Source organism: Haliotis asinina, chromosome 1 (genome assembly GCF_037392515.1).
Source record: "Haliotis asinina isolate JCU_RB_2024 chromosome 1, JCU_Hal_asi_v2, whole genome shotgun sequence".
Lineage (NCBI taxonomy): Eukaryota > Metazoa > Mollusca > Gastropoda > Lepetellida > Haliotidae > Haliotis > Haliotis asinina.
In genome coordinates this window covers 80,325,536-80,353,120 of record NC_090280.1, presented here as the reverse complement: position 1 = coordinate 80,353,120, position 27,585 = coordinate 80,325,536, and the positions used below count along the sequence as shown (strand labels likewise).

Genomic DNA, 27,585 nt, shown 5'->3' with positions numbered 1-27,585 from the left:
TGCCACTAGCTTTAATATAAGCAAGAAGTACATTCTGAACATCAGTGCGGGCGATATTCTGTGAACACACCAGTCCAGTCAAGGAGATATCAATATTGAGTGATGCAAGTGATTCAGTCATCGCCTTACGTTGAGTGACATACTTTTGGCAATGCAGTAAATAATGGGCAACATTATCTAGCTGATGACACTCAGAGCAATTTGGAGAAATATCTTTACTAATAATGTTTAGATAGGCACCAAGACCACAGTGCCCAAGATGAAGTCTGGTTAATATCACCTCCTCTCTACGGTTGCCTCTGGATAATTTTTTACTTCATTAGAAAAAGCTCAATGCCATAGAGATGGCGTCCTTTTAAGGATGAGGACCATCTCTGCTGCCATTTCGTCTGAACACAGAACTTACTTGTGGTGCATAATTCAGCAGGAGAGGGCAACATGGACTCATCCTGTTCCAATCCATTAAAATCTAATGCAGCTTTTGCCAATCTGTCAGCTTTTTCATTTCCAAAAATCCCAACATGAGCCGGGATCCATGAAAATTCAACGTCTAAAAGATCTTTATTTAAGTCATTAAAGAGATCAAGTAGAATATTGATCAAATCTTGCATTGCTGAGGAGGAGCCTGTCCGAATTGCTTGTAAAGCACTGACAGAATCACTAAAAATGACTGCTGATACAGGCCTTAAAAATGAATCCAACGTAAATCTTCAATGATGGCCAAAAGTTCCACAGAAAATACTGACAAGTGATCAGCTAATCGAAGAGAAATCTCTCTTTGATCAGTGGCTATGAAGATACCTGCACCAACATGACCGGACACTGGGCACTTGGATCCATCAGTGTTAATCTGTGTAGCATCAGTCCACTGTAGACTTCAGATATGTTCCTCAGCAAGAGCTTTTACATGAGGAACTGGCTCAGATTCAGATGCTTGTTCCAGGACATCAAGATAAACCTATGGAAGTTCAAGCAACCAAGGTGGCTTCTTAGGCAGAACACTGACATCATCTATGGCAACATCAAATACTTGATGATGAAAAGCAGTTCTCTGACAATGCATCCCATAAGACCCCATACCGTCTTTCCAAGGATTGAGAAAATACTCAAACAATTGCCAAAGAGTTATCCCCCTTCTTGTGCTTCAGATAAGCTGAGTTGCTACAGTTACCTCCCTTGCTTCTTGTGCTTCAGCTAAGCTCAGTTGCCATGTGGCTGAAATGATGATCATTAATTATTAACTCACTCACTCGAACATTTTGAATGCCTGACCAGTATCCATTCACGAGATGGTTTAGTTTGTCATCATATAGGACAATAATCATCACTAGGTGGCCTGGCCTAAAAGGCCAACTCATGAAAGACCATTTCTTACCTGGATCTGCACAGGTCAGATTTCTTTGGAAAGAGTTTTGTCATTTTTGTGTAAATTGACATTGTTCACCAAGTAGATACCACCCGAAAATAAATTCAAAATCTGAGTAATAATGCACTTTGGGTGAATTAAGAATATATTGTGATTAGTGGGAATCAAATCACCACAGATATAAAGCGGAGCTGCTATAGGATATGTTCGGCACCCATAAAGAAAAAAGAAAGAAAGGTCAACCCCAGCACTAATTAACCTGCCCTGCTACACTTAGCTAACCCTGAGTACTGGTAAACATGGCAAAATAGTTACAAAGTATAATATTGACACCCATAAGACATACATCAAGCTACATCTTACCATAAATTGCTCTAATGTTATAGGATGATGCTAGGAATGATCCATTTATTTACATGCACTGAAGTTGAGAAAGATTCAAAACAAAACTATTCACTCAGAGAAAACCTGTTCAAATAATCCATGGTAACGTCTGAACGAAACATTTCCGCCAGTAACCGCCGTTTTTTCAATCATTCTATGTCTAGGAATAGATCGTGGATGTTATCCATTTATAATTATAAAATAGATTATGCAGGATACTTTGCAAAATCAAGCTTTCGTTTTCTTTTCGTGCCGGTTTTGATAATACCCTTTGAGCTTTTTGAGATCTGCTACAGCCAGGCGAGTGAAATGAACAGATCTAGCGCATAGTACATGGCTACGATCACTGGCTGTCAATCCAATAACCATATGTGCCTAAACAACATACCTTCTCAGCAGCTAACGGTGCGGTTTGTTTCAGTTAGCTTACATTCTACACTCGTCTTTGTGTATAACCTCCCGACTTTGCGTGCTACATACATTCACTTGTAGAGACGCGATATGGCGATGTACGGAGCGTATATTACTGCGGAACCGATAACACTGAAACGGCATGTCGTACCAAACGGCTGAGTGCTATTAGTTAAAACGGATACTACTGTATTCACATAGCTTATAATTAGCTGACTGTGTGCTGACAAGAAATGGGATTAAAACTTTGGGGATGATTGTAATTTACTGTGAAACCGGTGGAAATGACATTCATAAGTATCTGAATGGCACATTTGGACTAAACGATTAACGCGTAGTCCCCCAGTTTATCATCCAAAACTGTGTTTCACTTTGGATATGGCATGCGAGAGATTATCGATATCTCCAAGGAGATTGATTTTCAGTAGATCTTGACATCGCTGGACTGCAAGTCTCACGGAGGAGTAAAATACATTACAGTTGGAATATTGCAGAGTGCGGTGCAAAACTAAACTCACTCATTGACAAATAAAGAAGAGTCTTTTGATATCAAATATGTCAACACTCGTTGATAAAAGTGAAAATATCCTCGTCAAGCCTTGGATATTTGTACCTTTATCAGCTCTTGTTGATCAGTTCGATGTCAAAAGACACTCGGGTGAAATTCTCTATATATCTCCAAGGCATATAATTTTGAAACAAAAAATGATAATAAATCCATCTAAATTGAAAAAAAAAAGAACTCGTCTGCTTTGAGAGTCTGGACCTGAGGAAATCTAGACTTGCTTCATGTAGAGGTTTGCGTTACCGAGAGGACTGGGCGGAAAGGACAATATAATGTGGGTCGGGTATACTGTGGCACAAAATGCAATTTGTAGTCCGAACGTTTTTCACGAGACTGCATTCTTGACTACCTCCCTCCACACAAGAGAGACAGTTCCTTGGAATTCCCAGTGTATTAGTAAGTGGCGAGTTTAATTTTACGCCGCCTTTAGCAATATTCCAGCAATATCACGACAAGGGACACCAGAAATGCGCTTCACCCATTGTAACCATGTGGGGAAGCGAACCAGTGTCCTCGGCGTGACGAACAAACACTATACTAACTCACCGCCCCCTACAGCATCATGATAGCAGTATGCACACATTTATTTTCATAATAATGCGCATACTACTTCGGTAGTGTGATTCGAGTTAGCAAGTATCATGTGTTTCAAAATATTTCATTTGAGTATGTAATATTCTGACATGTGGTGAAAGTCATGCACAGTGTTACATCATAAGTACAATATCAGATTAATCTTTATGAAATCCGATTTCAAGGCAGTTGGGAAGGTACTGAATTCGACAAACGTTGTTTCAACGTTACTGAATTTGTAGTGTATGTCTAAGAACGTTAATAACAATGTTAATATTGATAGTGATGTGAACACCTTATGTTGCAGTATCTTCTAAAATTGGGGGTTCACATTCTGCAATTACAATGTACTCACAAGAAGCTTGACAGTTCTGCGAAGACGTAAATCATGGAATGCAAGAAGTACAGTTTACTTTTATCACAATGACCTTTAATTTGTTTTTGCAATATTTCTCGCTACAATGAATATTAATTTTGATTCCTCGGGACACAGTGTATATTGTTTCCGTGTGAAATCCGTAATTTCGTAAGTTCAAAAAAAGGATGTACATTTTGGTGGCGCTTAAACTCTAAAGACATTACTTCACATGAGATCGATTTACCAACTGAATGTATTAAAAATTCTAAAATATATGACAGACTGATATAATGCATCATATACTTATTTTTGCAATATTTCTCGCGACTATGAATACAAGTATGGGTTCTTCGGGACGCTGATAGTAAGATGTTGATATTCTCGGATCTAAACACATCTCCATGGTCATTCGGGACCCACTCGTGTTTTTCCGGGACAACGGAAAGGGGCGAGTGGTGACGAATGATAACAAGCATCGAGACGAGTCTTGCTGGGGGTTACGGAAAGGGGCCAGTGGTGACGAATGCTCCATAACAAAGCCCTTCTCGACGCAAGGCTCAGTATATTTGGTTTGTTGTCCGGATCGATGTCACCGTCATCTGTTGCTGGCATGTAGAACAAGGGACCCGGGCTTAGATTTTCGATGCTCTCTTAGCGCTAACATAGGCGTAAGGTAATGTTAATGTATGGTACTTACGACTATCTTAGCGCTAAGAGAGGTTCGAAAATCTACGCCCCGATCCATGCATAAAGCTTTATAGTTTATCATATACTGTTCACACTTTTACTCAAATCATGGACTCAACAGAAAACTATCATGTGGGGACAAATTGGATTTAGATATCTAAGTTTATTCAGTTTATTGTAAGCATGGATCCTTGATTTCAGTGTGTCATTTCATCTTGTAGATCTCACACACGCCATTGACAGGTGTTGTTCATTTGTCAATGACTCGTTCCATAATTTGCAAAATGGTTGGTTGGTGCCATGAAAACCATACGGTTACTCGTGTATGAGGTCGGATTAAAGTGACTGCCGAAAGAGGGGTTTCCGTATTACTGTATGTCCAGTTTAAAATGGATTCAATTTCACACAAGAAGAAAGTCATGAATATCCCCCGCAAAGGCAAACTATTCTTCATGAATATGTCTACCAGTTATGACGATATCAAATGTTTTGGCGAAGTGCAAGGAGAGTACTGAATATATTTTATTCAAATTCCATAAGTACCAAAAGTACACCACCGGCTCAATCTGTGTGCCATGTTTGGTGAGGAAATATTGAAAGGTTTTACAGTTCTGCTCCGGAAAAGAATACTACCACCAAATTCAGTCAACGTCAAACTTGCTGCCATGGAAACGCAGAAACATATTCAGAATTCCAAAACTACCAAAGGACACTAGTACAACACTAGATCTATCTATGTGCCAAGTTTGGTTTAGAAATAGTGAATAGTTCTAAAGTTCTTCTCGGTGAGTGAGTGAGTTTTACACCGCACCCACCAATATTCCAGTCATATGGCTGAATACAATGGGTGCACTTTGCTTACAACCATCGGCTGCACAAGCTAAGTTCAGCTGAAACCAGAGCGGCATTGCCAACAGAAAATCACTATTTCAAGCTGATCACATATTTCTGCAAAAGTCTCTGGTTTTTCTGGTTCCTTGTTTTCAGTCTCGGTGGGTAAATGTCTTGGCTAATTTCTTCTATTTTGGTTTTTCGACCCGTCTAAAAGAAATTCTGTTTCATATACACACAGAAATGGACAAGCAAGGCAAGGTAAATGTCTTCCCACATTCATCGCATCATACTTTCGCATTTGTCCTTTCAGCTCGCGTATCTGTACATATGTTCACCCACACTTCTGACAAAAACGTGGTTGGACGCCATTGTGATTTTTTCAGATGGGTCTGTAGGACACACGTAAATGTTTCCTCACACTCGCTACACTGATACGGCTGGATTCTACTTTGACTCCTAATGTCGGGCTACTTGATTGCATAAACTCTTCCCCACATTCAGCACACAAATATGGCTTGATTCCACTGTGGCACCTCATGACTCATACTCGATATCTCCAGGGTATAGGTTCTGGTAAGTCTCCACTATACCCTGGACACATCTATGCGTCCGTCCGATAATTTTATTACCTCCCTTGGGTGGCTTTTCAACCAATCAGGTGTCTGCGCTGGGAAGTTGAGCGCACTTACTGACAACTTACTTTTGCCTTTTAAATTATCTAACCGATTAAACTTTGCAACACAAACCATGCACAGGTTCTCTGAGAGAGGTGGAATGAGTTCTTGCACATATTGTATTTAAAGTTTCGGACCTATCAACGTGTCTGTATGATTTCCCCAAATCCGAGTAGAACTGCGAGCAAACCTTCGCAGCTGCGACCGCTATCTTTGTTGACACTGGCAAGCACGGTTGTAAGGCCGGCCTAGCTGATTGGCTACTGTGAGAATCAGGCCCCCCTAAGTAATTGAAGGAATTACAGCAAATTTGAAGGAATTGCATCTCAAATGGATACAAACGCAGCCCACTCGCGAAACAATTGCAGCGATATCGGTAGTTTAGCGGTAATAACAGAAACACATCGGCCCTATCGGAAGCAATGTCGGTAATACTGGAAACACGCTCGGCCATCTTCGGAGATTTTTCGGTCGCGAGCGGAAACTCACGCAGCAAAACATGGCGTCGTTGGAAGAAACACCCGTCTCGGTGAGTTGTGTTTTTCGTTCCTACTATTACGTTTTTATACCTATCCATCTTTGACAACCCGTGTTGAATGCGTTTAGGTATGAGGTGTTGTCGGGACAATAGCTTATGTTTTTAGGAAAAGATTGCCACTGCAGAACAGTGTCACAAGTCATGCCCCTGGAGATTGTTTACACCTGAACATCGAAGTCGTGCCGATGATTACGAACATCATGAACGTGCGCCATGAAGAAGTTTATGAGGCATAATTTTTCTTTCTATGAAGTGCAATTGACAAATTTAAACACATTTTACAAAAAAATGATGTTATATCTAGCGCACGTTCGTAATCATCGGCACGACTTCGATGTTCAGATGTAAACAACCTCCAGGGGCATGACTTGTGACACTCTTCTAGAGTGACTATCTTTTCCTAAAAACATAAGCTATTGCCCCGACAACACCTCATACCTAAACGCATTCAACACGGGTTGTCAAAGATGGATAGGTATAAAAATGTAATAGTGGGAACTAAAAACACAACTCACCGAGACGGGTGTTTCTTCCAACGACGCCATGTTTTGCTGCGTGAGATTCCGCTCGCGACCGAAAAATCTCCGAAGATGGTCGAGCGTGTTTCCAGTATTACCGACATTGCTTCCGATAGGGCCGATGTGTTTCCATTATTACCGCTAAACTACCGATATCGCTGCAATTGTTTCGCGAGTGGGCTGCGTTTGTTTCCATTTGAGATGCAATTCCTTCAAATTTGCTGTAATTCCTTCAATTACTTAGGGGGGCCTGAGAATGCGGAGCCAGCAAAGGGAGGTAATAAAATTATCGGACCGACCCGTGGATGCGTCCAGGGTATAATTGAGACCAGAGACCATATACTGGTATATGGTCTCCGGTTGAGACTTATCGGAAAGTATACCCTGGAGATATCGAAGATGCTCATGACTTCACTCCACTGTAACCTCTGTACTACTTTCTACCGTGAGTCAACATATGCCTCTTCAGGTTACTTGATTGTGTGAATTGTTTTCCACAATCAGTGCACTCATAAGGCTTGATTTCACTGTGAATCCTAGAATGAACGAGCAGGTTACTTGAATATGTAAACGTTTTCTTACATTCACCACACTGATAAGGCTTGATTCCAATGTGAACCCTCATGTGTGTCTGGAGATGAAATGGAAGTTTATAACTTTTATCACACACGGTGCATTCATAAGGCTTCCCTGCACTGTGACTGCTCATATGTGACTTCAAGTGACATGGTTGTGTAAACCTTTTCCCACATTTAATACATTTGTAAGGTTTCTCTCCACTGTGAACCCTCAAATGACTGTTCTGGTCAAATGAACAAGGAAATGTTTTCCCACATTCATCACACTTATGGCGATTCCTTGATGAAACATCCACTGTGACCTTTCCACTATGAATATTCATGTGTTTCTGTAAGGTAGATGACTGTGTAAATTCTTTCCCACATTCCCCATATTTGAAATGCTTGATATTATTGTGAGTATTTAAATGAGCTTGCAGTTCATCCTTTAGTAGAAATGTTTTCTCACTCACTACACTGATATGGCTTGATTCCACTGTGAGTCAACAAGTGTCTCTTCAGAGTACTTGACTGTGAGAATTGTTTTCCACATTCAGTGCATTCATAAGGCTTGATTCCACTGTGAATTCTTGAATGAACCTGCAGAGCAGTTGAATTTGTAAACGTTTTCTCACATTCACAACACTGATAGTACTTGATTCCACTGTGTGTCAACATGTGTCTCGTCAGGTTATAGGATTTTGTGAATTGTTTTCCACATTCAGTCCACTCATAAGGTTTGATGGCACTGTGAATCCGTAAATGAATGTGTAGGGCAGTTGAAATCGTAAACGTTTTCTCACATTCACCACGCTGATAAGGCTTAATACCAATGTGAACCCTCATGTGTGTCTGGAGATCACCTGGAAGCTTATACTTTTTATCACACACACAGTGCATTCATAAGGCTTCACTGCACTGTGAGTGGTCATATGTGACTTCAAGTGACATGGTTGTGTACACTTTTCCCTACATTCAGTACATTTATGAAGGTTCTCTCCACTGTGAATCTTCAAATGAGTGTTCAGGTTACCTAAACGTCTAAACGCTTTCCCACATACACCACACTTACGGTGATTCCTTGATGGAACCTCACAGCCTCTGCTTTCCTTAGCATCATCTGTTGTCAGCATCAGTGTCCTCTCACAATCAGTGTTTGCACCTACATCAGTAACAGGTTCTTGTTTCAGGTCATCTATGTCAAGTAATTCTCTCTCACAGTCAGTATTTGAACCTACATCAGTAACAGGTTCTTGTTTCAGGCCATCTATGTCAAATAATTCTCTCTCACAATCAGTGGTTTCACCTTTGTCAGTAACAGGTGCTTTATTGACATCACTTGTTGCAAATAATGCTCTCTCACAGTCAGTGTTTCCACCAATATCAGTAACAGGTTCTTGATTGAGATCAACTGTCTCACAATCAGTGTTTTCAACTGTGTCAGTAACAGGTTCTTTTAGGACATCACTCGTTTCTAGAAATGGGCTATCACAGTCACTCCAATGTGTTTCAGCGACAGAGCCATGATTCTGTTGCTGGCCTTGCACGTCCATCATCAGATAATGGATGATGTGTTGTTCACTGAAAATATATGAGTCACCATTTTCTTTATCAAGCTCATGAAGCGAGTGAGTGAGTGAGTGAAGTTAGGTTTACGCCGCTATCTTCCAGATATCACGAAAGGAGAAACGGGCCTTACACAATGTCCCCATGTAGGGAATCAAACCTGGGTCTAAGGTGAGTGAATGCTTTAACCATTACTCTACCCAAGAAATGTTCCCAATAAACCACAACCAAGGATGAGTGGGTGAGTTATGTTTTACGACGCTTTTTGCAATGTTCAATTTACCATTATTCCAAATCTTTTTTACCGTAAATATTTGCTTTAATAAAAATTGCATTCATCAAACAGATAGTAAAGCGAAAAAGAATATTATTTTCATCGATTTTACTGAACAATTTAATTTGCATAGAGGTTTGGTACTACCAATCACAACATAGCTTAAAATAGTTCAGTGTGGATGACAATGGCGAGATGTTCAGGGTTTAATGCCTTGCCAATTGTAAATTGTCAGTGTGACAGGCATTTGCCTATCTTGCCTATATATAAGATGGCTTATAGACCACTGAAAAGATATAGATGGTTTGTGGATCACGACAAGTCATAGTGAGCTATAATGGAAATAGTGGTCCATGTCGGACATTTCGGAATTTGCCACCTCGGTGACAGAAATGATGTCTACTGCTAATCTTTACTTTGACTTGCACTTAGCAATACTCCAGCTATATGGCGGCATTCTTAAACACTCGAGTCGGGACCACACAATCCACTAATCAAAAGCTTGATCATTGATCTACGCAAATGGGATGCGGAACTAGAATTTGCATATGTTTATGATGGCTGCCGTCTCACCAACTGACGAAAACTTGTTATCATCATTATGATGAGAACTAGCATAACTATTTTCTCGTAAAAGACTTTTCTTTGATTTTAACAATGAGATTTTTAACAATGTTACAGAATCACTGGCAATAACGACTTTTGGTTTATTTACGAAACACTGTGATCAGAGGGAATCATATATGTGCACGTTAAACATTAGAAACTGAAGTGAAACATGAGCCAACAACAATTCAAAGTATGAACTAAAGTCCCGGAGAAAGTCTTCTCAATTGTCCTCTTGCAAAGTTTGGTTTTCATACTGGAATGCATGGATCACTGTAGGAACCCTACTCTACTTGTGAAAATACATCAAACCATAAAACAGATTAATATTCCTGTAAAACATATAAACTAATATTTGGAATTGAGTTTCCAGCAATATTATGTTACGTTATCTCACCATTTGTCCAAGACAAACCTACCTGAAACCATATGACAATGGAGTGATATGATCACCTGCATGTGTCTAAGTCATAGAGTCATTCTTGACTTGAGTTTCTGGTAACATGTCTCTGAGAAACGCCATGTAGTTCTCTGTTTCAGCTCTAGGCAAAGCAGTTCTTAGAGAACTGGTGATAATTATGTATAATCCCACACCGTGGGATGACGTCCGTGACCAACTCCAGGGCAGATCTACCAGGTCATGGGAAAAGGCGAGTTGTGACGAGATCATGGAAACAGTTGCAAGTTGCAATGTATACTGAGTCAAAAAGGAAACTTCACATTCTTTCTTCAGAGCACTATATCAGAACAAGAGATGATAAGATGGTTAAACTGTTATTATTTCATTGTTGAGATCTGTGTGGTGTACTCGATACACTGACAGTGCCACAATCAGTTCCATTAGGCTACACCGCCGTTCCAAAACATGGGTATACAGAATGTCAAGTCACAAGAATAAAAATTCAAAATTTCTCAGTTCAGTATTGTGTATGGCCGCCCCGCGCATTCACCACTGCCAAACACCGTCTCCTCGTCGACTGCCTGATGCTTGTGAACACGTGGTTGGGGATTCTGCGCCATTGCTCTTGCAAGGCAGTGCAAAGTTCTGAGGTTGGTTCCTAAGACCACGAAGCCTTCTCCCAAGTGCATCCCAAACGTGCTCCATTGGATTAAGGCCAGGGGACCTCGATGACCAGTCAATGACGTTGAATCCAGCGTTTTGAAGGAAATTTCGTGTCAACATCTTGATACGCGGCCGAGCATTATCATGCTGGAACTGTACCGTGAGTGAGTGGGTTTGGTTTTACGCCGCTTTTAGCAATATTCCAGCGATATCACGGCGGGGGACACCAGACAATGGGCCTGACACATTGTACCCATGTGGGGAATCGAACCCGGGTCTTCGGCGTGACGAGCGAACGCTTTAACCACTAAGGCTACCCCACGGCCCCTGGAACTGTAGACCTGGGCCATGAGCCGCCATGAAAGGAATGAGTTCAGGGGTGAGCACCCGGTCGTGGTAAGCAGCAGTTGTGAGCTTTCCACGGATGACCAGAAGTCGGGAATGGTTGTTCCCACAGAAAGCACCCCACACCATACAACTTCCACCTCCGAATCTGTCGACTTTCTGTACACAACATTGGGCATACCGTTCACGACGTCGTCTCCAGATACTATGCCTGCCGCCCGCGACTCTGAGGGCAAACTTGGATTCATCGCTAAAGACGACTCGATTCCAATCTCTCTGGGTCCATCGGAGGTGACGTTGGTCCATCGTTGGGCCCACAGCAGACGTTGAAGTTGACCTTGATGAAACGGCGTCAATATTGGCCCACGATATGGACGTCGAGAATTAGGAGATAAACATCCTGCGTTGGAAAATCAGAGGTATATAACGAGATTATAATAGCTCTACGTTTATCTCCATTCTACCATAACCGTGTTGGAAAATCAGAGGTATGTAACCTGATTATATACATCGGAATGGCTTTGATTAAGCAATCTATCTTGCGACGTCAATAACTGATCTTCCCGTTTGCAACATGCCAACGGCACGTTCACGTTGCACATTTGACAATCGTGGCATTTAAAGTACCGTTAGAAATGTGGTTCAAAAGTGTGTTTTTTCCAATTCTTGAGGCCAATGCAAACGTGTGCAAATGAAGAAAACTTCGATGAGAAGATCATGTGATCGACTGCTCGAGCAAAACCTGCTTTGGCACTTACGAATGGATGGGTTTGAGTGGGTTTTGCTAACGTTTTTCTAGAGTCGAAAGATAGGGGTCCCATTTCGGATACATAGATGTATCATCAGAGAAAAAAATATTCAATATTTTTTAAAAATACATTTTGTGGAGTTTCTTTTTTGACTCAGTACAGTATACTACTGCAAATCTAATTTTGAAGGTACAAATGAATGAATTACTCATTTCACTCACATCGTTCATAAATCTTCTACGCTGTTATTAACGGGATTTCAGCTGAATATTGAATCAATGATCATACCCAGATCTTTTGTCCAGTACTGCCCCGAACTGGTATGTTATGTAAGTGGATCTTGTGCTGCATGAATGTCTCATGGGATCAGTGCCTCACTAACCGATTTTGTTGAAAGTGTTTTAGTTAGTGATTGAGTTCAGTTTTAAGCCGAACTCAGCAATATGGCATCAAGTCTGTGCTTGACAATCCAGCCATCCACATCATGTGTATCGATCTTCGCAATTAGCCTCTTGCAACAGACATGGGTTACTGAAGATCAATTCTAACCCGACTCTTTAAGGCTGAAAGTGTTTTAAATCAGAGACAGGGCATAATAATTGTGGCGAATAACTGTACAGTCTGTGTCCCAAACATGTAACACTGTGTAGGAGACAGCAAGGAGGGAAGGTTTACGCGAATACCCCCTACAATCCGTTCGTCTATCTCAAAGGATACTGCACCAGCCTTTACCAGTTTAAAGTCACTGGATGGAGAGACAACTCAGTAATGTAATTGTCGGAATTACCACTATTTGCGTTAATTCAGCTAGCAGCAGTGCACTGAAGTCATCAGGTGATGGGAATACAACCAAGCCATCCAAGCTATGTTGTTCCGAATGTCAACGTATAGTTGGTCCTATTGTTTAATTTATTGGTTTCAGATTTTGAGGGGGTGGTGGGGTAGCCTAATGGTTTAACCATCCGCTTATCAGGCTGAAGACCTGAGTTCAATTCCAAACATGGATGAAATGTGTGAAGCCAGTGTGTCCCCCACGTGATACTGCTTTCCCTAAAATAATGCTAAAAGCGACATAAAACTATCATCACCATCATCATATTTTGAGATATGTGGCAAACAAGACCCGATAAGGTGTGATGTTATCAAGTGGAATACATCCAACCTGATACGTTCGTTCCATATGTCACTGTAATTGTCAAGGATGCAGTGCTGACGTGCCGAGATGGAAGGTCCTATCAACCTACATAATCCAAATTATATGCAAAATCTGTTTTGTTCATATTTCGTCTGTGATATCATCTATTAATGATGAAAAGAACTGTTGCCAGTCTTTGAACAATATGATGATTTGTCTTGATCTGTCTGCATTCCCTTGGAACCAAAGGTCTGTGGCTATGTCTGGGTCAGTAGTCCATGCATCAGCTGGACTCCATACAGACTTGTCTTTATGTCCATGCACCAGATGTGATCTGCGCTTAGACCTGGCCTGTTTACACATAGACTGGTCCATATAAATCATGCTGCCCTCATATCCTCACCCAGTGCCCACTTGGTGTTCTGGCTGTCAAGATTATACGAGAGGATGTCAATAGGTTTTGAGCCTTGCATAGAAAAACACAAAATATTGGTATGAACCACATTTATTTTTCAACATAGTCCCCTTGTGAGTCAAGACACTTATTCCATCTTTTCTGCCAGGCGCTGATGCCATCTCTGCAGAAGGCGCCATTTTGGTCCTCAAACCAAGCCTCAGTGGCAGCAATAAGCTCATTATCTACGACCACGCAAGTGCTTCTTGAGATATGGGAACAGATGGTAATCACTTGGCGCCAGGTCTGGAGAGTAGGGGGGATGCGGCAAGATTTCGCACCCGCATTCCTGGACAGCAGCGGCTGCAGCGCGAGAGGTTTGGAGCATTGTCTTGATGTAGAAGAATACCACGTCTCATCTTGCCCAGAGATGCCAACCCCAAAGTGTTGCAAATAGTAGTTTCAATGTTCAAAATTAGTAGTTTGACCATAAAATTCGTAGTCAACTAAATAAACAAAATTATGATGGATTCTGAGAAAAAAATGATTGCTATTACGGTCACGTGGTTAAATCATTTCCGCAGGAACTAAATGTGTCAAATCGCAAAGGTATTGAAATCAGCTTTGCTAAAATTACGTTTGTTACTTGCAATCATTCCAGTTCAAATATGTCATTAAATATGATGAATGGAAGGTACTTGAAGACCGAAAATGTATTTAATTGTTGAAAATATATGTTTTTGTCAATATATCCGAACTTTAATGCATTTTTATTCAAATTTCGTAGGATTTCTTGTGGAATCGTATTGGCGTAGTTTGAAGTTAAAATTCGTAGCGACTATGATAAAATCGTAGAGGTTGGCATCTCTGCTTGCCCCGGCGCTTCGCCTTGATTGACTGTTGCACTTGCCTCAACAAGTTAGCGTAATATTCCCCATTCACTGTTCTTCCTTTTGGTAAGTAATATATGTGTATGACGCCTTTGCTATCCCAGAAGACTGTCGCCATTACCTTCTGCACTGATCTGGAGGCTTTGAACTTTTTGGTCCTGGGAGAAATGACATGTTTCCATTCCATGGATTCTTGTTTGCTCTCAGGATCATAGTGGTGGATCCAGGTTTCATCACAGGTTACTAGCCTAAAGTGAAAATCTTCTGGATTCTTGATGTATCTGGTTAGCATGGAGTTGCTTATGGTGTATCTTGTTTGCTTCATTTAATCTGTAAGCATTCTTGGCACCCATCTTGCGCACACCTTAGACATGACGAGATATTCATGAAGAACTGTCTCGATGGATCCGCGTGAAATGCCTGTGGTCTCCTCCAACTCGTGGAGTGTGATTCGATGATTTTCCAGCACAAGTCTATGCACTCTGTCAATGTTTTCCTGACTAGTGCTTGTTGTTGGGCGACCTGGACGGGGCCATCTTCAAGACTCTCTCTACCATGCTTCAATTCATTGACCCATCGTTTGATGGTAGCAGATGAAGGGGAAGACTTCCCATAAACTGCAGAAAGCCTTTCTTCAATTTCTTCCCCGAGTTTCCTTCAAGAACTAAAAACTTAATTACTGTTCTATACTCAATTTTATTCATATTGACTGACGTGAGGGGGTCTCTTTCTGTCAATGTGATCTGTTCAATAACCTCTGAGAGTAGGATACCAAAGCTTACAAATCACATCAGCTACACCCCAAGGTTCAATGTCATACCATAGTCTGTGACACCTGGGTATGAAAAATGCTCAAGGCTCAAAACTTATTGACATCCCCTCGTATCTTGACTGCAGACACTGTATCACTGATGAAATTATGCATGTGAATGTAGCACTAAAGTGCTCCTATTTGTTTAACTTCAAACCATTTATGAAGGCACAGTTGTGGTTACTGGACCTCCTTTGATATCCATGGTGTGCACTAATCCAGATTCCAATTTTCCATACCCTGGAAGTCCATGTTGACATTAAGCACTGCCACTTGTGCCCACATACAATGCTAAAATGTGTGACTGAACGCGTTCTTTGATCTCTGACAAACGCCTGCCTAAAATGGCCAATCATTTGGTACAAAAGGCCACAAAAGACACGAAACAGCAACATCTGAGGATAAGACATTGAACTTTTGTCTTTTGTTTCGTTTCTTGTTTACGGTACACTTAGCAACATTCCAATTAGATGATGGCCATGTAATTAGAGAGTGACTTATGTTATTTTTACTTCTTTAATATCCATTTTCAGATAAAACCACAGACCTGTCAACAAGAGAACTGCGTATACTAATACAACTTGAGCAAAACATGATGAGCTTCACTTAAAACACCAGCAGACATAGACTGACAGCTTTTGTCCAGTATTCTCTTTGGTCAGTTTCGATCACCATTAAGTTCACATCAGTCATTTTGTATCAATGAGTGGCCTCCTGTTTAAGGCTCAATACTACACAAAAGCATTTGACTGGTTGTCGCATTATGCTTCCCTAAGGGAATGAATGACAATATAAATTAACCATGAAGAGGGATTTAACAGGGGCTATTTGGTGATCTGTAGTAGACACACAAACAGCATGTTAACATACACATCATAAAAATTGAATGTTATTGCTTGCTTAGATTTTGCATAAATTGTATCCATGAAGTGCATGGGTTATTGTCCTGAAACGCTGGATGCAGTTTGCTAAAATCATAGGCTGCACAAGCTAATTTGAGCCGAAACCAGAATGGCCTGGTCATCAGGAAATCACTATATAAAGTTGACCACATATTTAATGCAGAAGTCTTCAATGGTTTCTACTTTGACTTCCAATGTGGCACTCCATCTGCTTCATTGTCTAAACTCTTTCCCACATTCAGCACACAAATAGGGCTAGATTCCACTGTAACCTTTCTACTATGACTACTACTTTCTACTGTGAGTCTCAGTGTTCACGAATAGAGTCTGACCCTCTGACCAATCTGGCAGATTTGGCAATGGTCAGACACAAGTCCTCAACCTGCTGGCCCCAGTGTCTGACTGAATATATTACAGTGACTTTGTCTGAAGTTGTTATTTGTGGCATGCGACACTTATTCACTGTTCATAAATTTATGTTAATAATGTTTGTCAATGTAGAATGTTAATAATTTCAATGCCAATCATGAGTAATGTTAAATCTGAAATGTGTGTTTAATTTTAGTCTGTGGGTCCTCTGTATTTTCAGTGGGTCAGACAGACATCTGAAACTTACAAGACCCAATATCCTGTTGCTTTGAAACACCATTCGTAAACATTGGTGTCTCATCAGAATACTTGACTGTGTGAATTGTTTTCCACAATCAGTGCACTCATAAGGCTTGATTTCAGTGTGAATCCTTCAATGAATGAGCAGGTTACTTGAGCTAACGTTTTCTCGTATACACCATACTGGTAAGGCTTGATTCCAATATGAACCTTCATATGTGTCTGGAGATGACCTTTCATCACACAGTGTGACTTCAAGTGACATAGTTGTGCAATCTTTTCCCCACATTTAGTACATTTATAAGGCTTCTCTCCAGTGAGAATTCTCAAACGACTGTTCTGGTCAAATGAACAAGGAAATGTTTTCCCACATTCACCACACTTAATGTCGATTCCTTGATGAGCCATCCACTGTGACCTTTCCACTATGAATATTCATGTGTTTCTGTAAGGCAGATGACTGTGTAAATTCTTTCCCACATTCCCCACATTTGAAATGCTCAATATTATTGTGAGTATTTAAATGAGCCTGCAGTTCATCCTTTAGTAGAAATGTTTTCTCACACTCACTACACTGATATGGCTTGATTCCACTATGAGTCAACATGTGTCTCTTTCTGTTACTTGATTTTTTGAATAGTTTTCCACATTCAGTGCACTCATAAGGCTTGATTCCACAGGGAACCTTCATGTGTGCCCTCAAGTGATATGTTCGTGCAAACTTTCTCCCACATTCATTACATTTAAAAGGCTTATCGTCACTGTGAATCATCAAATGTCTGTTCAGGTCACAAACACGTCGAAACACTTTCCCACATTCACCACACTTATGGCGATACTTTGAAGGAACCTCACAGCCTTTGCTTTCTTTAGCATCTTCTGCTACCAGCATCAGTGTTCTCTCACAGACAGTGTTTGCACCTGTGTCAGTGACAGGTTCTTTTTTGACATCACTTGTTTTAAATAATTCTCTCTCACAGTCAGTGTATTCACCTACAACAGTAACAGGTTCTTGTTTCAGGTCACCCATGTCCAGTAATTCTCTCTCACTGACAGTGTTTTCACCTGTTTCAGTGACAGGTTCTTTTTTGACATCACATGTTTCAGATAATTCTCTATCACAGTCAGTGTTTTCACCTACACCAGTAACAGGTTCTTGTTTTAGATCAACTGTTTCCAGCAGTGCTCTCTCACAGTGAATGTTTCCACCTGTGTCAGAGACAGGTTCTTTCTGGACATCACTTGTTTCCAGCGATGCTCTCTCACAGTCAGTGTCTCCACCTGTGTCAATGACAGATTCTTTTTGGACATCATATACTTCCAGTAATGCTCTGTGATGTCTCAAATGTGTTTCAGTGACAAAGCCAGGTTGCTGTTGTTTTTGCAAGGCAGATGATTGCGTAAATTCTTTCCCACATTCACGTGTGAAATGCTCGACTTCACTGTGAGTATTCAAACGGTCCTGCAGTATAGGATTTAGTGGAAACGTTGTCCCACACTTACCACACTGATGAGGTTTGATTCCACTGTAAATTCTCAAATGATATTCAAGGTAACTCGGCTTTATTAACTTTTTCTCACGCTCACAACACTGATTAGGTTTGACTCTATTGTGCATCAACATGTGCCTCCTCATGTTACTCAACTGTGAGAATTGTTTCCCGCATTCAGTACACTGATAAGGCTTGATTCCAGTGTGTGTCTTCATGTGTCTCATCAAGCCCTCTGATAGTGTGAACTGTCTCCCACACTTTCCACACTGATAAGGCATGCTTCCACTGTGAATTTTCAAATGAATTTTGAGGGAATTTGGGTATGTAAACATTTTCCCACACTTATCACACTGATAAGGCTTGATTCCACTGTGACGTCTCAAATGAACTTTGAGGGCATGTTGGTATCGAAACGTTTTCTCACACTGATCACACTGATAAGGCTTGATTCCAGTGTGTGTCAACATGTGTGACCGAAGATGTTCTGGTCGTCTATACCTTTTATCACACACACTGCATTCATAAGGCTTCACTGCGCTGTGAGTGGTCATGTGTGACTTCAAGGACCATGACTGTGTAAACTCTTTCCCACATTCAGTACATTTATGAAGGTTCTCTCCACTGTGAATCTTCAAATGTTTGTTCAGGTTACCTAAACGTCGAAACGCTTTCCCACATACACCACACTTATGGTGATTCCTTGATGGAACCTCACAGCCTTTGCTTTCCTTAGCATCATCTGTTGTCAGCATCAGTGTCCTCTCACAATCAGTGTTTGCATCTACATCAGTAACAGGTTCTTGTTTCAGGTCATCTCTGTCAAGTAATTCTCTCTCACAGTCAGTATTTGAACCTACATCAGTAACAGGTTCTTGTTTCAGGTCATCTATGTCAAGTAATTCTCTCTCACAGTCAGTGTTCCCACCTGTGTCGGTAACAGGTTCTTTTTGGACATCCCTTGTTTCTAGAAATCGTCTGTCACAGTCTCTCAGATGTGTTTCAGTGATACAGCCAGGACTCTGTTGTTGACCTTGCACGTCCATCTTCAGATTGTAGATGACGTGTTGTTTACTGCAAACATAGGAGTCACCATTTTCTTTATCATGTTCATGAAATGAGTGAGTTAGTGGGTCTAGTTTTAAGTCACTTTTAGCAATATTCCAACAATATCACTGCAGGGGACACCACAAATGGACTTCACACATTGTACCAATATGGGGAATCAAAACCCAGGTCTTTGGCGTGACAAGCTAATGCGTTAACCACTTGGCTGCACCACCACCCATCCCATCAAGGAAAATACACAACAGTATTGGTGGATGATGAGTTCTTACTTCCTAATAAAAGCATTATAAACCTAATAAATATTTTAAATATACATCATGTCCTATAACTGTCTGCTTTAATAAACAAGAGTCTTCAGAAGATGACACATCCCCTCGGCCCCGACATATTTGAAATCATCTGACAGTTACTGAATGTTTTTTAAGACTAAGTTTGAATCATTTCCATGGAAGTCATGAAAAATATAAATGCCATATATCGGTAAACAACAAAAGGCACCACTTCAAGATCTGTCTCATATATCTGCTAAGATCTGTCGAATAATATGAAAATGGTTTTCGAGTAGTGCCCTGAAACATTTCCATGGAAACAGAGAAAATAATATATCACAAAAACCTGCAAAGAGCAAAAGGCACCACTTTGGGGTCTGCCACACATCTTCCAAGTTTTGCAAAAAAAATATTGAACGGTATGCTCCAGAAACGAATCCCATCCCTCCATTTTGAGACTATGTCAGAAACGTTTCCATGGAAACTGAGAAAATAATAAATCACAAAAAACTGTAAATAGTAAAAGGCACCACTTTATCTACCATGTTTTGCAGAAAAATACTGAACGATGTTTGGGTTCTGCTCCGGAAATGAAGCCCACTCCATAAGACTAACACCAAAATGTTCCGTAGAAAAACAAAAAATATATAGAGGCCAAAACTGTGTAAATAGCAAAGGGCACAACTATTGGTTGAGATTATTATATCTATAAAGTTTGGTCTAAAAATATTAAACAGTTTCTGAGTTATGTTCCGGAAACAAAATGATTACGGACGGACAAGGCATCGACTATATCCCCCTGCATTACATGCCGGGTGCATAAAAATGCAACAAACAAATAGCAATTAAAGTGAAACAAAATATTTCCATTGATTTTCCAGATCAATTTCATTTGCTTAGAGGCTTGGTACTACCCTGTTACAATTAGGGTGCAATATAACCGGTTTAACAGTATCTACTGGTTCAGACGTGAATCCATATGCATCGAGATACGCTGATCGAAAATCAGAATTTCAACATGCATTTGGAAAACTTCATCATACTGGGAAATCTTTGGATATTTCCCTTTTTCACGCTGGAAGTTAAGTTTGGTCTGGAGTTGTGTTCTTAATTTTTGTAAAGATGACTTACACACAAGTGAAAAGATAAGGATGGTTTGTCAATCACAACAAGCCATAGCGCGATATAATGGAGTGAGTGAGTGAGTGGCGGTCTGTAAATAATTGTCTCGACTCGACAATCCAGTTGTCAACAACATGAGCAATGAACTGTGCAAATGGGAACTGATGACACAGCAAAGTGAAGTTTGAAAAAACATGTCAAAATTTTAAAAGTTGTCAAACTCATGCTTTCATATGTCAAACACAAGCTGTCAAAGGTTGGTGTCCTTTGAGCGCCAAGTCTCTATTGGTGCGGTCACGTGACAGTTTCGCCGACTGTGACTGGTTGTTTCTGAACAAAATAGGTTTGACAACACTTCACACATCAAACTCAAGTTTGATGGATAAGTTAGTGAAAATAGAGACCGGATCGATCAAACTAGACGAGGTTTGATTCCACAAAAGGATCAGTTTTGCTGTCATCCCTGATTTAACTCTGCAGGTTAGATGAATGTGTTTATGTTGCTTATGTTTCAAGAACACTGAAAAGGCTTTACTCAAGTGTGTTATCTCCTGTACCATTCTTGTCACCTTACTGACCAAATATCTTCCTACTTTCCTTACACTTTTGGCTTGACTCCATTGTGAATCATCAGAAGAGCGTGTAGTGGGGCCAAGTGAGTATGGTTTTATGCTGCCTTAAGCAATATTCTGGTAGGGTCAAAAGAAATGGGGCTTCGCACATTGATCCCAAAGTGGGAATGAAACCCAGTGATGAGCGAACACCTTAACAATTTGACCCTCTTGCAATGGGCATGATTGAGTAACATCCATTGAAGACACTGATAAACATTTATTCAGTTGTGACGCATCATGTGGTACTTCAGGCAACTTCCCACCTTCTCAGTAAGGCTATATTTCACTCTGACTCCTCATGTGTTTCTGCAAAATTTTATGATTGTGTAAATAGTTTCACACATACACCACAGTGAAAAGTCTTCACTCTGTTGTGACTTATGTGGCTGTTCACATAACGGAAGCTGTTGAACAATTTTCTAAATGTGGTATGTGGCTTGAGTCCAATCTGAATGCTCAGATGGGCCTGCAGCTGACCCATGTGTTCAGATGTTTCCCACAATCATTACATAGATAAGGCATGATTCCACATTGAGTCCTCAAGCTGGTTCTCAGGTTTCCTGAAAATGTGAATGGTTTCCTACATTCAGTATCCTGATGAGACATTTGAATCATTTGTTTTTTGACCACTTGTTTCTATCAATGTTCTCTCACCATCAGTGTCCACCAGAACCAAAACCGGGTTCTTGTTTCCAGCAGTGTTCTCTCAGAGACAGTGTGTCCATCTGGGTCAGTAACAGCGCCCTTCTTGAGATCACAAGTTTCCAGCAATGTTTTCTCACAGACAGTGCATCTGTCTGGGTCAGTAACAGATTACCTCCTGAGATCATCTGTTTCCAGTCATGTGTTCTCATATTTATTCTTCCTTCTGAGTCAGAAAGAGGTTATTTCTTGAGTACAATAATGCAACAAATTGCCATTTGAATGTAAATTATGGAACCTATTGGACGTATCGTACTAGATGGCCACCTGTGGCAAGTATTCTTTATGCAAAATGTTCTTGCACTAAACATTGTGTCCAGCCATGAAGATAGACATGACGAAAGCGTAGATATCACGTGACTTACAAAACATGAAAATAGTAATGTAGATTTAGGTTTGACAATTTTTATGAAAGTTTTTGATTTTATTCATTAGCTTATTCAATTTAAAATTCAATTTTAAATGTCGGTACTTTGTTTTTTGACAACTTTCAAAGTTGACCTGTTGCCAATCATCTGGAAAGACTTCTGGACAAATCCTCACCCAACACCATCCATATTACCTGAATATACTTCTATATTTTTTTTCTCACCATTCAAATTTACGGGGTGTATGAATGGAAGTCTTCCCTGGGGTGTTTAATGAGTTAAAATTGAACAAATAAATCTTTGTTGGTATACTGTTACATCATAAACATATCGTGATATGTAATAGTTACAATTTTGTATTGCGGCATACCGGTAATATCATGCCGCCCTAGTGCATAAGCAATATCAAAACTTGCAATAAACATTGCCCCCATATACTATGCATTTCACCACACCTCATGAAATGAGAAAATGTTGTATTTTCATTGGTATAAACCTACAGTTTTGCAGGATTTTGAATTCAATTTTGTTTACTTTTGGAAAACACAAACCATCAATTCATAAATTTCTTCAGTAGTATGCATTTTCCTTTGTGTCTTGCTAAGGGAGATAATTCTGTTTGTTTTTCTTTTCCTAAAATTCGAATCAACTTGCTTTGGATTTTAATTTCAACATGCCAGCATATGAACAGTAAATTATCATCTTTCCCATGTCCAGTGATATAAGCTATCTTTTCCATGAGCTAGATTTCTTTTTTCCTAACTGTTAAAGTGTACCTGTCATGGTTGAAAAGGAGAGCTTGAAATCAAATGTGACACTTACTGCTTTTGCTTAATTTGGCTTTGATTGTATTGCAGTCAATCTACTAACAGAATCTGATTTGCTAATTATCCTCCAGTGCACATGGTTTGGCAAGATATTCACCATTTTTTTAAACACCTCGCCAAAGGCAAATGTCCATGTGACAGGTATTTGGCTATCACTAGTATCAGGTCTATGTAGCCTCCAGACCACATACAAAACAATGTTTACTAGTTCATAGGTAATGACAAGCACTATATAAGCAGTATAGTTACATGCATGATAATGTTTTATGATCAACTTTGAATGTTTCTTCTAAACCACACAGGGAATTAATGTGTGTACGGAGGCAAGACATGTAACACAGTTGATAAATGAAATATTTGAAAACTCCAGCTATTCTACAACTGATGTTTTATGACAGTTGGACCAGTAATGCACTTAGGGTTGATTTGCAATACTCTGTAATGTGAGGGAATCATATCAGCGTGCATACAACTTTTCCCTGGACCTACTAGTTATCACAATCAGTACACAGGTTGATGTTCAATGTGATATATACTAGTATTCACTTCAGCTGAGTAAGGCAAACAACATAAGTACCATAAGTTTAACCAAACTTTTTCCCCAGATCTAAATGTTTGGATAATTGGTTAGGTCATTGGACTGTGGACGTGGGACTATGGTCTGATCTAATTAGTGTCAGTGGTGAACACAGTAGAAGGGAATGAAGACCAATTGGTGAAATCAGTTCACTTATGAACTGTGAATTGTATTAATGATTTAATAATTAAACTGATATAAAAACAAATAAACTACCAACATTTAATCACAGCTTATTGTTACAACATAAACAGATCTTTGAATCACAAAAGGTCAACTTTAGAGGCAGACTAAAGCTTAGTCTCTGAACATAAATTTGATACTAACAAACAAACCCATTTTAATTGAAAAGGAAACCCAGGGAGACCAGAGATTCAGAACCTCAGGACATATGGACTTGCTTCATTTAAGGCTTGACCATTGTAGAGAAGGCTTGGTATTAGCCAAAATGTTGCTTAAAAGACTGCTCAACCAGTGTTACCATTCACAATCACCCTTCAGAGAAGAAAAAGATAGCAGAGTTGACTGCAGAGCTGTACATTCTTTATTACAGACCATACCTTAATCCCCCTTTGTTAACTAATTGGTCATGGCCTTTTGGATTCAAACCAATAGATGTGGGGAATGTCAGGTGTCCTCATAACCTCAGAGTTCCTCCTGTCACATCAGGTGATCTGGTGTAATCTGGATAAGTGTGGTGCTTGAGTTGCAGGTCCACTATAGTCAGTTTCAATGAGCTCTGTTCATTCACCAGTCAATTACTGGCACTCACCCACAAGGTGGAGCACAATAGTGCAGTGGTGAAGTGTCTCTCTACCATGTTGAAGACCCTGGACTGATCCCCGGTGGAGGCACCTTGACTTGGTTCTTAGGTAGGCACATACGCATAGTATCCTTGGACAAGATACTTAAATCTCAGTTCACCCAGCTGTAAATGGGCGCAGAACGTGGTAGATTCGTAACCCACGTCAGTTCATAGACAATAATTAAATCAATTTCGTAGACAAAACTAAGGCCAAATAAATACAGCTAAGGACAACAAAAGTTTCATTGAAGTGTGAATAAATATATAGAGGATACTAAATGACCTTCCGTGTAATACCATTTATATTAAACGAGTTAATGATTTGGTATCAGATGAGCGAAAGCGAGTTTGATACTAAATCTTTAACGAGTATAATGAAAATGGTATTTCACAGAAGCGAGTTTAGTATTCTGTTTATTACTCACCAACATAAATGGACAGAAACTGCGATGAAACTGCCTACAGTGTGAGGACTCTCAGCTTTCAAGTCAAGCAAGGTCTAGTAAATCGTGACATCAACATTAGCATTGTGACGTCACAACTTTGAACCATTTTGACGTCATACGTCAAGCGGTATTACACTAGTGTAATATTGAAGTGAACATATTACACTGCAGTATCTTCAATGGGAGAGTAATAATTTCCGATATCTCCTTTATTTGTATAAATGTACTTGGATTTGTATATAAACTCATTTTGACAATAATCATGTGATAAGTTAGGACTTGTGTTGTTCTTTTGTTTTGTGATACGAAAATACTTCCACTGTGTGTTCCTTTTTCTGGGCTTGTCTTCGTAGTTGAATGTTGATCAATTCTGTTGTTAAATGAATTTCGTTGTTTGATTGTTAAACAGGAAGTGGTGAGTTGTTTTGATTGTAAAATACTGTGTGTATATTGAAGTGTTTTGTTAAGGGAATGGGATTTTGTCTGTGACCCACCCACCTTATCCTTTTTGTCCACTGCTATTTCTGGGCATATCTCCGTAGTTGAGTGTTGATCATACTTACCTATTACATTTTTTTATTGCACAAAACTCAATTTAATATATTAGCAGCCTGGAAGTCGCCCCATGGGCAGAAAAATGTAATTTTTTTCAACACTGATCATACTTTCTAAATGTTTTTTTGTTTTTTTTTTTACAAATTTAGACTCAAACACTAATGTTATATTATCAATTTTCATCATAAGTGATGCTGAAGTTTACCCATTTCCCATTTTACTAACGTCTATGAATCCACCGCTCAATCCGCCTACGAATCTACTGGATTTACAGGGCTACATACTGAACATTGTTGAACCAATTCGTCTGGTCTACGTGTTCACCGCACAGTGTAAGGCATGGCATGAGCGCCAAGGAAGCGGACTGTTCTTATTTTCATGTTCATTCTAACAATTATGAGACATTTTCAGTTTGCTGAATCAATGAATAAAATAACACGTGGGCATACAAAATGAAATCGTGCATTTAGAATATAATTTTCGGGGCACTTCCCTTTATATCCACGAAACAAAGTGATCTCACATTTTGTGTGGTCATGAATGGGTCACATTGGGTGATTGCAAATGGCTTCAATAAACAAACGTTTAATTCGCGAGTGAAATATTAGACATTTTCAATTTGCAGAATCAATGAGTAAATAATCAGTGACTATACAAAATGAAATAGTGTACTTTAAAATATGTTTTTCGGCACATTTCCCTTACATTCACGAATCGAATTTACGAGAGCGCAGCGCCAAAATATGACAACTGTTCGTCTGGCAGAAGGCTTCGCGATAACTGCACGCAGCCAAAGGCAAACACAGAAGCAGCTCATAACTGACTACTACAAACGACAAACACCAATACAAGCTGACGGAAATAACCTACCTTTCACACAATTCACGATACGATCTTTTGCAGTTGACGCGTTCGCCTTTATGGTTTAGCTTTAGTTTAGAATAGTCTCCCTTTGATGGGTTAGCATAAAACGGCACCTCACCAAAACGGCAGTAATTTGCTGAAACCGAAACCTCGCATAGCACGAAATCGGTTACAACTGCGAGGCTAAAATGGTCCCTTTTCATGGAAAGAGAAATAATTAAATCCACAGGTTTATGTAGAAGCACATATGCTTGTGAAATGCATTGAATCTAAAACTTAATCCTGCAGTGAAAAAGTGACCTGACACACATCAAATTTTATGACACCCCAGATCTGTTAAAATGAGATTGCAGTGGTAATACCGTAAACGTACAGTTTCATCGATCTGAGATATGATTTACCTTCTAAACTGGTGTTTGTTTTGTTGCGCTTTATTGTGTCATACAAAACGAGTTTAGTTGCCATTGACTGAAATGGAATATCTTGTTTTTCTAGCCATGCTGCCATATCACTTCCCCTGCTGTTGAAAGTTGGAGTTGTGCAGTTCTTGCATTTGGATCCTGCATTCATTATGCCTTGTCCATAACAATGAAACGTGTCTGAGGAAGTGCTGGTACCAGCTGCTTTTTCACTCAATCTAAGAAAAACTCCCCTTTCATAAACATATAAATTGTCAATATTATATTCCTGGGTTCTTTCGCTTTGTTGTTTAACTCTGCACATAGCAATATTCCAATTATGTGGTGGCCATCTGTAAACAACAAAGTCTGGATCAGACAAACCAGTGATCAACAGCATGAGCATTGATCTAAATAGATGAAAAAAGAAACAAAACCAACGACCTACCACCACCACACACACACACACTCACCTACAATCTGTGTACAAAGCAATTATACACCAACCAACAGCCTCCTCCATGCTACGTACAAAATTGCTGACCCACCTTAGTAATCTTCCCAAAACAAAATGGGTGACCCCCTGCCTTAAACTCATTATCAACTTTCTTCCATACACGCACACGCGCACACACACACACATACACACATTCTCTCTCTCTCCCTCAGCC

The 27,585-nt window shown here is 39.9% G+C and overlaps 2 protein-coding genes across 2 annotated transcripts; both read right to left on the bottom strand.

The window, feature by feature from the left end:
• Positions 1-7,341: 7,341 nt before the first annotated feature.
• Positions 7,342-8,215, bottom strand: LOC137276031 (zinc finger protein 436-like). The gene is made up of 2 exons (XM_067808204.1): positions 7,935-8,215; positions 7,342-7,795 (listed from the first exon to the last, which is right to left on the bottom strand). The coding sequence occupies exons 1-2, from the start codon at positions 8,141-8,143 to the stop codon at positions 7,342-7,344; spliced, it is 663 nt and encodes a 220-aa protein (XP_067664305.1). The 5' UTR covers positions 8,144-8,215.
• Positions 8,216-15,803: 7,588 nt separating this feature from the next.
• Positions 15,804-26,597, bottom strand: LOC137272651 (zinc finger protein 665-like). Its single transcript, XM_067805064.1, has 2 exons — positions 26,523-26,597; positions 15,804-19,373 (listed from the first exon to the last, which is right to left on the bottom strand). The coding sequence occupies exon 2, from the start codon at positions 19,343-19,345 to the stop codon at positions 17,192-17,194; it is 2,154 nt and encodes a 717-aa protein (XP_067661165.1). The 5' UTR covers positions 19,346-19,373; positions 26,523-26,597; the 3' UTR covers positions 15,804-17,191.
• Positions 26,598-27,585: the final 988 nt, after the last annotated feature.

What these genes read in the sequence shown, in the direction of transcription:
- LOC137276031 (XM_067808204.1), bottom strand. Translation starts at nt 8,143, where the DNA reads ATGTTGACACACAGTGGAATCAAGTACTATCAGTGTTGTGAATGTGAG. An exon ending in AAGCCATATCAGTGTAGTGA is followed by an intron (nt 7,796 to 7,934) that starts GTGAGAAAACAT and finishes GAATATTCATAG; the next exon opens with TGGAAAGGTCACAGTGGATG.
- LOC137272651 (XM_067805064.1), bottom strand. Translation starts at nt 19,345, where the DNA reads ATGGACGTGCAAGGTCAACAACAGAGTCCTGGCTGTATCACTGAAACA.